The sequence below is a fragment of the Protopterus annectens genome, chromosome 12.part0 (assembly GCF_019279795.1).
Source record: "Protopterus annectens isolate FY-2018-M chromosome 12.part0, PAN1.0, whole genome shotgun sequence".
NCBI lineage: Eukaryota > Metazoa > Chordata > Ceratodontiformes > Protopteridae > Protopterus > Protopterus annectens.
Window position 1 is genome coordinate 210,348,462 of NC_056746.1, and position 13,301 is coordinate 210,361,762.

At 36.2% G+C, this 13,301-nt stretch overlaps 1 protein-coding gene across 1 annotated transcript in view; it reads left to right on the plus strand.

The window, feature by feature from the left end:
* Window positions 1-13,301, plus strand: part of LOC122816453 (uromodulin-like) — a 559,619-nt gene that overhangs the window by 195,212 nt on the left and 351,106 nt on the right. Inside the window, exon 8 of the mRNA XM_044089260.1 lies at window positions 7,189-7,326. Within this exon, the coding sequence (XP_043945195.1) occupies window positions 7,189-7,326 (138 nt within the window). The remainder of the gene's footprint in view (window positions 1-7,188; window positions 7,327-13,301) is intronic.

The following is a 13,301-nucleotide window of genomic DNA, read 5'->3' on the forward strand; positions in this document are numbered from 1 at the left end:
ATTCAGTCTTTTTGTGACAGGAAGGCCTGGCAAACTTAGTTTATTTTGCTCATATGGTAATTCTGTACAAGCCATTGATAAAGCACTTTCTGTATTTAAACAAAATAACATTTTCTCAAATTGAAATATATATATATATATATATTTTTCCTACCAGAGAGAAACAATAGAATAATCCCACCGACCATGACCCTGTAGAAACCGTATGATCACAACCATTCAGGCACCTGGGGTATAGAACACATTCCTCTTGCTTAGTGTTGTATAAAAATTCAGTGTACAGAAATGATCATACTATATAGCTCTTTTCATTGATGATCTTAACTTTTTAGCATTGAGTCATTTTTTTCTTTCCTAATACTGGAAGTCAGTTCTTTAAGTCCAAATGCCAGTCCTTGAATATATGATAAACTTTCCTAGCAGAATAATTTGTAGAAAACAATTTAAAAAATGTAATTTCCCCATTCTGAGACTGAGATCATATCATGGCATAGAACTGTGTATGCCTTTGTAGTCCTTACAACTAAACTATTTAGATGTTATGCACCTGGCATAACCATCCAAGGCAAATTTGTCTGAGAGGTGAGGCCAGGATAAAAGCAACACAAATTTTCCTGCAATGGTTAAGTAAATGATTCCAAAAATTTAAGATTAGGACTAATTGGAAAACATTTGAATCCAGGCCTGGTGGTAGTATTCACCAACAAACACCTATGTGAGTCACTTAGCCCAGTCTGAAAAACCTGTGTGTAATAACTCTCTGGGCCCAACATTCACAGAGAGAAAGGTGGGATGACAACTGCCATGCCAATTAAATTGCAGGCAAGACTGGAATGGATTAAGCTGGACTAGACCTGGCAATAGAAACTCAGTCTTACAACACAAGATGCCATTTGTCTGCTGGGGAAGTACCAGTTAGAATGAATTAGTTGTGCCTCTCTTTACAACAATAGATTCAAACCCAGATGTCTTGAGTGGAGGTGGGGGTCTCTCCTACTCAGAAGATGACCCTTTAAAGAATCCCCTTGTGGGTGTATGGATACTCAAAAGTCTGTGCTTGGTGCTAGTCAGTTGAAATTTCATCCAGTAGATGAGCTGGCTGCCTCAATATGACTGCAAGTTGCAGAATTGAGAACTCCTTTATTTGTCTATATGCAGCTACCAGCTGTTCAGGCTACTCAGTCTTCTATGAATCTGTGCATATAGTGCTTGATAAGGTACCCTGTATGGATTCTGTTACTCTGTAGAGAAACTTCTGTGCTCAGGTGAAAAATGGAGATACCTGGAAGGGTGTAAATGGGAAAAACTGCTTATTAGATCCAAACCTAAATGGTGCACTGCTTCTGTACTTCTGTGTTTGTTGTAGATTGTCCATAATAAACACTAGGTTTGAATGCAAGAATGGTCATAAGTGTTACTTTTATCCAGAGCACCTTGGGCCAAAAGTCAGTGACTTGCTTTCTAGTCATGTCATCAACCCTGAGGCTACACATTCTGAACACTCAGATCAAGTGCCAAACTGTCCTTCCAGATCTTTGGCATTTGGCAATGAACTGGGTTAGATGTTGATAGCAGCGGATAGCTGTAGAAACCCAAACATCTGGTGAGGGTGTCCTTGGAATATCTGTCTGTCTGCTTCAGTGGGATGAGTTTAGCTCTCAACTCCAGGGCAGCTTCTTTCATACACCTGAGGATGTTGGGACTGTGAAGTCTGAATGAACCTTATTCACGAAAGCAGCAGATGAAGTGACAAGAATGTGTGACCATAAGGTGATTGATGGTAGTAACTCCAAGACCTGCTGCTGGACTCCAGTGCTAAGTAAAACTGTCAGGTTACAAAAATTGGCCTTCCTTGTAATATTAACAGGAAGTTATCTAGAGATTACATGTAGGTACATGCAGGCAAGGATAGGTGAGGAAAGCAACAGGGTGCAGGTTTAGGTATGGAAACAGTTTAGTGAAGCCATGGAGAATGACTTTTGGATGGCCTCAGAGAGCTTCTGAAAAATGGATTCATGATTATTTAAAGGGTGATGTTCCTCCTATGGACAAAACAGAAAAAAATTGCTGAAAGCCATTTTCAGTGAACAGAGGCTGCAGTTTTTTTTTGCAGGGGAGGAAAATCTCCTCCCTGCACATTCATGTTTTTGGGGGATCCACCAACTTATATAGTCCAACTCCACCATCACATAACAGTGGACAAAGGACAATACCACACGTTCACTGAAACTGGCTTTCAGCAACATAAAGTCATTGCACTGTTTTCAGTTGGACAGACAGCATTTGACAGAAACAGGAACAAACATCCCATGAACAAACATCTGTTGACTCACATCAGGAAGGTGGGATTTTTATCCAGTCTTTGGTCAGTAAGAAGGGAGAAATGCTGCCCTTGATAGGAGAGCTTGCTGAGAAGTGGAAGGAGCACTTTGAGGAGCACCTGAATCCAGTAGCCATGCCTTTCTCTAAGGAGGGAGATGTTGGGCCTGGATTTATCTCAGTAGATGAGGTTATTGTTGTGATTAAACATTCTGCTGTTTCTAAGCTCTCAATGGAAATGTTGAAGGTGCTAGAAGTTACTTGTCAATTACATACTTTTAAATGCTACATAAACTAGCTACAGTGATTTGCATATCACACAGTGTACACAAGCTCCAGACAATTCTGTTACAACACAGACTTCATGCAGGTGTAATGGTTAAGGAGGCACAACTTACTTTCGGTAACGCCTCCCCCACTAGCAGGACTTGTTGCAACACTTTTGTTACTCTTCTTGTGACTCCAGGTTTGATGCTCTGTCATGTTAAGTGGCCTAACAAATAACAAGCAGAGACAGTAGTTGCAGTCTAACTTGCATACCTCCATGATGTCTAACAGACATAGCCAGCTTTAGGCACCAGTGAACCCTGCGGTCACTGGGGGCCCCTGTTCCTGGGGGTCCCTGACAACAGCAAGTTTTTTATCTTGATATTTTGTAATGTCTGTCAAACCAATAAAATCTAGTACAGCAATGTTGTGTACTTAATAAACCATCTGGGTAATAACTCTTATTTATGTCTCCTTTAAAATTCAAAGATATCTCTGGTTATAGTAATACTGTTTTCTCAGGCAACCGGCTTCACAATTCCATTAAATATTTTACCACTGACATGGTACCCCTAGCTTAGTAAAACTCTGCTAGTGGACATTCACTCCACTAAAACTAACAACATAGCCAGCTTTAGGTACTTATAATACCCGTAGCTGCAAAGGAGCCTCCTTAATCATTCTTGACTGTGTGGGGGCCCCACAAAAGCTGCTGCTGGTTGGGGAAAAACGAGGAGACAAAATATATTCATTTTCTGATTATGCTCTTTAACTTGAACAGGGCTATGATATGATCCTGTTAGGATAAGGCTGATAATGGCCTCTGCTCTCAACTGCACCCATTCTAAAACCAGCCCTGCTTGGATGTGTGTGTACAGAAATCTGCTGTAGGTTATGGGTGGGGAGGGTGGATTGTGTGGTTATTACTTCTTTAAATTTCATCACAGTCAAATCTTACAGGTGTGCACATGAGGTTATTATAGCTTGTGGCCGAGGACAGTGTGGTCATTGTTTCTTTTACTTTTTTCACAGACCTCAGAGGTTTACAAAGAAGTTACTATAGCTTGTGCAGGGGCAGTGTACTGTCTAGGAGCAACAAAGTAGAATACATTACTGTGATCTTTATACTTTTTCACTTTTCTTATAATCACACTTCAGGCATGTATACAGGTAACTGCCTTTGAGAGTTTGGGTTGAGGAGTGAGCAGGCATGGCATGTATATGTATGTCAGCAGTCACTTGAAATACATGACTGTGGCAATTTTAACTTGCTTTCATCCCAGTCTAACACCAGAGGGATGCATAAACAGTCGTTTTTGTTGGACTAGGGAAGTCAGCAGTTATGAGACAGGGCCTGTGTATCCAAACAACAACTGGCTTGTTAGTTTATTGTGAGCTACTGTTTTGTCTTCTTTGAACATTAAGCCTTTGGTACAACTTATGCCTTCCTTGAAAGACAAAAAACAAAACAAAAAAAGGCTGACATTTTTTTCTTACTCATGCCTTTTTTTAATTTAGGTCACCACTGGATTAAAAGGCTGGGAAAATGCTGTAAAATACACCCCAGGCTTATTTGAGTTATTTCTTAAATGGCTATTACTATGCTCAGGAAAGGTGTGTTGAAGGATGTAAGAAAAACTAAAGCTGAACATCAACAGTTTATTTCCTTAATTAATTTCTATTCAAGCCATCATTAGATGAAAAGGTTGTGTTAAAAAAACTTTAAAATGCACTTCAGAGCATATAACAAGTTATGGCATCTTGAAAAAGCTGAAGAATAAGGCAAATGTGAGAAAAGGAAGAAAAAAGTCATGTGCATGGTATGGGGTGTCCAAGATGGGGCACTGGGGAAGACTGAAGGGTATTTGTGTGTGTGTATGTGTGTGTGTGGGGGGGAGGTGGCTGAAAGGCTTAGGGTGCCATTTCACCATAGTCCATACTTGTACATAGAGTTGCTGCAATGTATCAATGTTTCAACTAAATGCCAGTAACTGTAAATGCCCCATTGTGAGATGGGCCAACATAGAGTGGTACATATACCTATTGTAATTTAAGAGCATTGTAGCAACAAGTCAGTCTGTGCTTACTACTCCTAAAGGTCTGCAGCATGAAGTAAAAGGTAGCTTAATGGTATTGGCAATGACAAGGTGATATGTAGAGTGGAAGTTCGTAGGGGGCTCCCAACTTGACATCTGCTGGGGCCCCCCCAAAATGCTAACAACAGCCTTGGTAACAGAATTATCAGGAACTTTTGTACCCTGTGGTATGTGGTATAACTTGCTTGCAGTACCACCCCTCACTGTGCAGTAACAAACCTGGCCAAATCCCTCCCACCACTGTTGTCTCAGGTCTAGGAATAAGTAATGCATATTTATAAGGCGCATGAGAGGGAGCTCATAAATATTCATTACTTAATTCCTGAACTAGGGACACATTTTAAATATTGCTCTTAAGAAAGTTGCTGCAACAACAGGTTTTCTGTCAGTGTGCATTTTCTGAAGGAAGTAAAGTCTGAGATAGGGACAGATTTTAAATATTACTCTGGTAAACAGAGAACGTTGCTGCAATGACATGTTTTGTGTCAATTTACATTTTTGAAGGACATAGTCTGAACTAGGGATGTATTTTAAATATTAATTTAATAAACTCAGAAATTTGCTGCAAGAACAGGTTTGGACTCTGCATGCATTTTCTGAAGGATGTGAAGTCTGAAATACGGGCAGATTTTAAATATTATTCTTGTAGACTCCCAAAGTTACTGCAATAACAGATTTTGTGTCAGCTTGCGTTTTCTGAAAGATGACAGTATTCTACTCTTTTGAGAGTTGCATTCTGAATTGGCCTTGAAATAATGAAGAAATGTTTTGCACCCAAAGTATCTAAGACTCAGATTATGACTGATGTTATTAGCAAATATGCATGTCAAATTTGCATATGGCATCACAGCCTTTTGGCTGTCAGTTAAGTGAGTCACACCCACATCTGCTCAGTCCTGCTGTTGCTGGTGGTGGTGGGGGAAGTACCACAAGTAAGTTGTGCCCAGTCCTTTTGCATGAAGACTATGAAATGGCCAACATTTGCAGAGTGATAGTCCCACAGTCACCTTATCAAACAAAACTGTTGTGGAGCAAGAACATTCTCAAAAGAAAGGCTGCATGTCCAGTGCAAGCAGTCTTGTTATATTCTTCAGTTATACAGCACTGAATAAACCAAATATCTATATCTATATATTTACATCTATGTTTGTATCTATATATATATTTGCATGTGTATATGTCTATAAATTGTTATAGAGTTAGAACTGATTTGAAGGACTGAACTTCCATTCCAGTACAGTGTTCTAAGGTTAAAAATTAAAAATCATTATAAGGACTGAACAGTTGTTCTGGTATTGTAGTCTAAGGAAAAGCACATCTCTCTGGACAGTTTTGTTAAAAGTTTGTATAAATAGGCTATAAGCCAGTATTTCTCACAAGTCAATAGAAAGGTTTCTAAGTTGTGTTTTATTAAGTATGTGTGATGAAAATAAGCAAAAAAAAATAAAAATACAAGTAATGGGTTAACATGATACCATAGTCTTGGAAACATTAGTCAACAATGGCAGACAGGGAGAAAGAAACAACTATTTTCCAAAAGAAAAAAAAATCAGTGGGGTATACACAAGAGGTTCTCCCGTTCGATTCTCGGCTTGGCTTGGGAGTGCCTTCTGTGTGGAGTCTGCATGTCCTCCCCACGGTCGGGTAGCGTTTGAAAGACATGCATGTGTAAATGGGCGTGCCTTCATTGAAAGTTGGGCGCCAAGCTGGCATGTCGTAAAAAAAAAAAAAAATCTACTGCCAATCATTAGTGGACCGGCGTTCCGCTGGCGACCCCTTGCCGGGAAAAAGCCGAAAAACAAACAAACGATACATACAAAGGTATCATCAAAGACAGTTTTGTCAAAAAATCAGAAAAGAAGTAATAAACTGGATGATTTCATAGATAGTACATTCAAAAGACATGCTGAAGTTGATGAGAATTTGAACATTCAGAAGCCATTTTTGTTTTACAGAAGGAGATAAAAGTGTTGAGTGAGGAAAAGAATTTGTGGAAAAACAATTTAAGGTGCTGAAAATATGAAAATAATTTCAGACATATAGCTAGCACAATATAAAAGAAACACTGCAAGTTAAAAAAATCAAGCAATTCCATAATATTTTTAATTTGTACATCCTCCCATTTGAATCATTGTTGAAGAAGACTTAATAACATGATTAAGAAGTATGCAGATTTAGATAAATGTGGATAAATGTTATTAAACAGATTGACTTGTTTTATTTTAACCTATAGTGAGTTAAGAATTACTCAGTAAATCTATTGTTTTATTTTCCACTGAACCAAGCATGTTTTATTTTGTCAGTATATGTACTCTCTCTCCCTCTCTGTCTTATTCTGTTCAACACACACAAAGTTATTAAACCACGTTTGAGGTCCACAGATTTGAGCTGCACAAATGAGTTTTGCTACTTAATTTCCTTTACATGTGATATATGCATTCAAAATTCAGTTTAAAACTTGAATTATTGTGATGTGATGACTGTTTTATCTTTTCATCACAACTAGCCACTGAAATTCCAACAAAGAAATTGCTGTCAGAATCATGGGGAAGTGTTTATACAGCTGATCGTCCATTAAAAGGAGAGTGGTCCCTTAACATTACTGCTGAAGGTCCACATTCGGTAACACTTGAGGGATTTATAGGTAACATTTTACTTGATTTAATTTTTCTGGTCAAACTCTTCCATTCAGGCATGTAGAAGGAAATGTATTGCTACCAATGAAAATGTGATTCTCTAAGTATTTAATGCCATTATATTTTATAAAGTGCCTGGCTTGCATCTGGAAGTCATCTAAGGTAATAACACTTATATACTGCATTTTTGGTTTACCATGACATACTTGAGATGAGCTTTCTCATTTTTGTTTTTTCTTAGGCAGCATACTAATTTAATGTTTGCTTTTATTGTCTTTTAAAAGTTTACTGTCTGCTGCAGTGATGTGTTTAGAAATGTTTTCATTTTTTTAATCTCTGAGATTGCTGTTTCTCTGAGATCCTTCAATCTTTTTTCCCCATTGTTCTGAATTATTGCTCAACCTGTCAGTTGAAGTGACCTCAGAGTGAGAATATAAAATCAAAGGGTGGGTGGTGCACAAATTTCCCCACTTGGGAGGAGCCTCCAAATTGCCTATTTTTATTTTGGGGTGTTATTTGTCTGAAAAAGCAAATTCTTCAAGTACCTGTGTCTAGAAGTTTTGTGTACTTAAGTTAATAGTCTTCATATTAAAATGTCAAACAGCTGTTCTTAGAGCTATTGCATTTTGATTAGAAATACTAAAGCCTTGTTAAAAAGGGATAATTAATAGGGCATATAACATATTGCACAATACCTATAGGAATCAATCAGAAGAGGTCAGAAAAGACTGGGAAGAGAGATTAGATGTACAATTCACAAAGAAACAATGAGAGGACATATGTATGACTCCTAAATATGCAAAAAAGTCTAGAAGATTTAAGATTTTGGATTTTTGCCTGGAAGTGTTTGCATAGACACTTCTATACCCCAAACAAACTTTAAAGAATATTTCCTTAGGTAGATGGCAAATGTTGGAGGTGTGATGGGGAAGAAGGCGATAACTAGGAACATATGTTTTGGGGTTATAATGAGTTGGGACACTAAAAATTACCACACAAGTACTCCTGTTCTGTTGGTCATGAATGCAGGGAGCCAAAGCTAAAAAAATCCAATCAGTTTAATATTACAAGTCATTTAAAAACAACTATCAGTTTATCAGTTAAGCACTTTTGTTCCTTACATATTTTGGAACTTCATCAGAAATGAATTTATAAAAGAGTGGAATCTCCTTTTTTAAAACTTTAACAACAAGAGTATTACTTTGGAAAATGGTAATTGTGGAAATAAGGGACTTGTATACTTAATAAAGTGCTCCTCTTGCTGTTCATTTTGCATAGGTAAGACTGAAAGGGCACTTAGTTAAAGGATATGCGAACACACATATGCTATTTCTAAGGGGAGCAGTAACAATGCCCTATATAAACACAGTACCACATGTGAGCATTTTTAATGTTTCATATTTGGTATATTGGACATAGTAACTCCTGTACCTGGGGGTGGGGGGTGGGAACATGCTTTGGAATATAAAGTGCTATTATGGAAAATCAAAGTGGATGCTACATGTACTTGTACTCTGACTTTTATGGTTACTTGTTTTTATATCACACACACTAGTGTGTTTTTTGGTTGAGACTTTTAAAATTTTCCTATAGAAGAATACTGAGCAAATGAGAGTAACTAAAGAAATTATATTTTGAGCTGGTGTATAGAATCTGAACTGCCTAGACATAGTAAGGCCTTCTTAAGTTTAATTTTGGTGGCTGCCAAAAAAAGAATTACTAGAAAATGGAAATTAAAATCTAAACCAAGTATACTTGAAGATATATACAATAACATGAAGCGGGATCTTTAGAAAAGGGTAGGAGTAAATTACATAAATAAATGGAAACTGTGGGAACAATACATGCAGAAAAAATGATTTGGAGCAGTGAGGTTTAAGAGAAGGCAGGAGTTGAATAATTTATGTGATGTTGTATAGATTATGCATCTTATATATTGTTATATATCCTATAATGTTTGTAAATGTGAACTTCTTAATAAGGTTTGATTACTTTTATATAAATGTATGTTTGCCTGTGTCACAAGTGATAATTCAGTAAAGGTGTTAAAAAAACAAACAACAAAATAAGGAAATAGTAATCCCTGGTTCTGCATCATAATCACAATTAATACAGTTCACGTGTGAATGCAATGCTGTAACTGCTATTGGGATGCAAGTCAGGAATGTCACAAACATAAACACAAACTGGCACTACCGAGCAGGCATGGAAATACTAAAATAAATCTGTATCTGCAAAATTTAGAATATGATTTCCTGTAGATAAACTTTACATACTAATTATGACCATCCTTCACATAACTGACAAACTAGATATGTAGCAGCCATGTGCACATGGGCCTGCTTTACTGTTTAGAGGTAAGCACCTCAAAACTTGCTTATTGCATGTTGGATAATAAGTGTCCATTAGTAACACTGAAAAATCTTACTTTCAGCTTTAGCTTTTATAAGCCTGCAGGGCTTAGCTTGCTGTTATACATATTAACTAGCATATTTTCACTCAACTGTCTATTTTCCTACATTGTTATTTTTGCCTGTTTACATACAGGCTTAGCTTTATTTTGCCAGCTATGCCATTTTAATATTGCCTTTTGCACTGCTACAGACTAACAGTATACTGGTCAAGTTCATAAAGGAGTCTGGGAACTTTATAAACAAGTATAAATACTCGGAGCCCATTTTATTTTTGTAGACACCATTAAGTCTACTTGTACCTCCAATGGAGGATTTTGTTCTATGCACGTACATGTGTGTGTGTGTGTGTGTGTGTGCATATGCTTGTTTGCGAGCATGTGTGAGATAAATAAAAGGAGATATTCTTACAATGAACTATTATAAAGATATAGGGCCAGATCTCATTAGAGTTGTCATCAGTGTAAGTCTGCCCTGATTCTGAAAGACTTGCTGTCAGCATAAATGACTTACTTCAGTGCAAGGCCTATCTATAAACAAGCTTACAGGGGTCAGATTCGAAAAGATCTGCTCTCAGTGTAAGTCTTTTGGAACCAGGCCTATAATATAGGTAATATTGTATTTGGGACTTAAAATAGGATATTTACAAAATACATTGTGTAAACATAGAAGAATGAGGTACTTACATTTACAGCAGATGTTTGATAGATTAAGACTCTTGGACAGATTTAGAGGTGCAGAGATTGTTTAAAACAATGTGCCTAGTCAGAAGTGATAATTACTGTCAGTGATAGATTAAGTGTACCTTAGGCCCCTGGCTGTTTTCAAAACATAGGCCCTCACCATGTACTTTTTTGAGGACCATGCATAATTGGAATGATTTGTTTTGTATTTACATTTCTGATAATTTTAAATGCATACTTACCTACAAGTTTGCAAGATTATTAAGTTTATTGTTTAATGCAACAAAATTAGTTTGAGCTTGTTTTAAATGTGAGGTCTTGAACATTTTTGCAACAAGAAGTGAAACAAAATGTACTAATCAATTGTAAGAAAATGATCAGTTTCAGAAGATTTCAACCATAACAGACCACTTAAACTGCTGACATTATAAGCTACCCACGTCCATACTCTTTAAATTCACTTTATTTACACCTCATATGTTTTAGTGTGATCAATTTGGTCACAGTAAAGTATTCCATCTTGTTTTACACAAATTCACACTAATACTGCAAGAACAGCCCAATGACTATTGAACTTTATTAATTCAGCAAGGTCAGTCATTTTCATTCACAGACAACCCCTGTACCCAGCAACTATAGCCATATTGTTGACTGTGTCTGATTGTGGTAGAATGAATAATGATAATAACAATAATAATGGCCAAAGTACCATATTTCAAATATGTTTCAAACAATAAAAAAATAGAAAAACAAACTAAAAAACAACGAAACACTGTGTCGGAAGGTAAACCAGGAACGAACGACCAACTAGAATAATTATGTTTATTCCACAAGTAACAAAATACGTATTGTGAGCGCTTTCATATAATAAAATATTATACTTCATCAGACAAAGATCCAACACATTCTGTTCATTTTAAACTTTCATATAATAGTGTCATCATGATGTCATTTCCTTTGTCTAATTAATTTCTCAAGGAACGGATAACACGCTTAATGGTAAGCTGTCTGAATTTGACTACAAACCTATGCACTTTAAGAAATTACAGCTTGAGAACGCTTACCTTTCTGAATGTTTGCGAAGTAAAGTCATTCCGAAAGGGTTACGCATGTGGCATTTCACTTCAGGACTAATAGAGAACTCGGCTTTACATATAGAGCTATTAAAACTCTTTGATAGAACAGGGCAGGAATTGTTTGAACTTTTAGTAAAACACAATCAAGTAAATATTGATGAGCTCAGTAATGACTTAATCACATTAGATAGCACTATTCGTGAGCATAACTCGTATGAACAGGTACAATATGAGCATGTGCACATTTATAATAGTGTTGAACAACAAACTGAATACTTGAAAAAAAGGAAAAATCAGTAAACTTGAACGTGATCTTCGAGATTATGCTAACGGAGTAGCATATCCTAGGCCCCCTAAACTTCAAGAGCAGAAAAGGTTTAATAACGTTAACATAGATGAACATGAAAGAGTTTATGAATATGATAACAGTCAAGAAACATGCAATCATAATTATCCTGAGCTAAGAAGGTCTGAGAGACTTAAAAATAGAGGCAATGTTCCTTTTTCAAATAGCCAACAAGCAGCGGGGTTTCAAGGAGAGAGACCCAAAATGAAACAATGGGGGACTTGAATAATATGGAACACAATGGATTGATTAGCAGTGACACATTCGAATCAAGTATTAATGATGCTTGTACAGTGGTGTTTAATAGTAAGCAAGATTTTAAAGTGTACAATTTTTCAAATGTTGCTTGTACTAGTGAAACAGCTGACTTATTGGCAAAAGGAATGACCTTTGTGCCTTCTGCTTATAGTAATTTCACTAATACCATTTTAGATTTAAAGTTGTATCTTAGGAAAATTAATTTAAAAGTATTGTACCAGACTAACATAATTAGACAGACCAATATTTTCAGTATTATTAGTATTTATAACCCCCCCCTCCACCCTAAACTGGTAACATATGAGATCATCTGTGAAATAGATATTAAAAATTTGAAAAAATATCATTATGGAAGAAAGGAAGAGAATAATCTTAGTACAATAGAGCAGCAGACCTTGACTCAAATAAGAAAGGAAAAGATACGTATAATGAAACCAGACAAAGGGGGAGGGCAGTGATTATGGATAGTCAAGATTATAATAGAAGGTTAAATAATATTTTAAATACTGATACATATTTGAAAGTGTCAATGAATGAAATTAATGGAGCATATAAAACAATCTATATGCAGTTAAATGATATGTTCATAGATAGACGTATCAGTATAGAATTGTATAATTATTTGAATGTATCACCCGCTAGAGTCCCTGTGTTGTTTGGAACCCCTAAAATGCATAAATCTATTTCTAATCCACCTATGTGTCCCTTAGTAGATGGAAGGAACTCTATCACATCAGCGATCGCAAAGTATATAGACTTTGAATTTAAAAATATTCTTAAAAATCAAGAACAAATTTGTAAGGATTCCTGGTCATTTCTACAGTATATGAATAACATAGAATATAATAGTAATGACATCTAGGTCACAATTGATGTATGTGATCTTTATACGGTTATCCCACAAGAAATAGGTTTAGAATGGACCAGTGAAATGCTTCAAGACAATCATATGCAACAAGACAAAATTAATTTGTTAATGGAGTTATTAGAAATAGTTTTGAATTATAATGTTTTGGTATTTAATAATGAATATTATTTACAGACAAAAGGCATTGCAATGGGCTCCCCATGTGGGGGAGCTTATGTTAAAATAACTATGGCCTATTGGGAGAAGAAATATGTTTTTAACAGTAGATTTAATAGATTTATTAAATCATACTTTAGGTTTCAGGATGACATTAGCATTATTTGGCAAGGAACACAAGACAT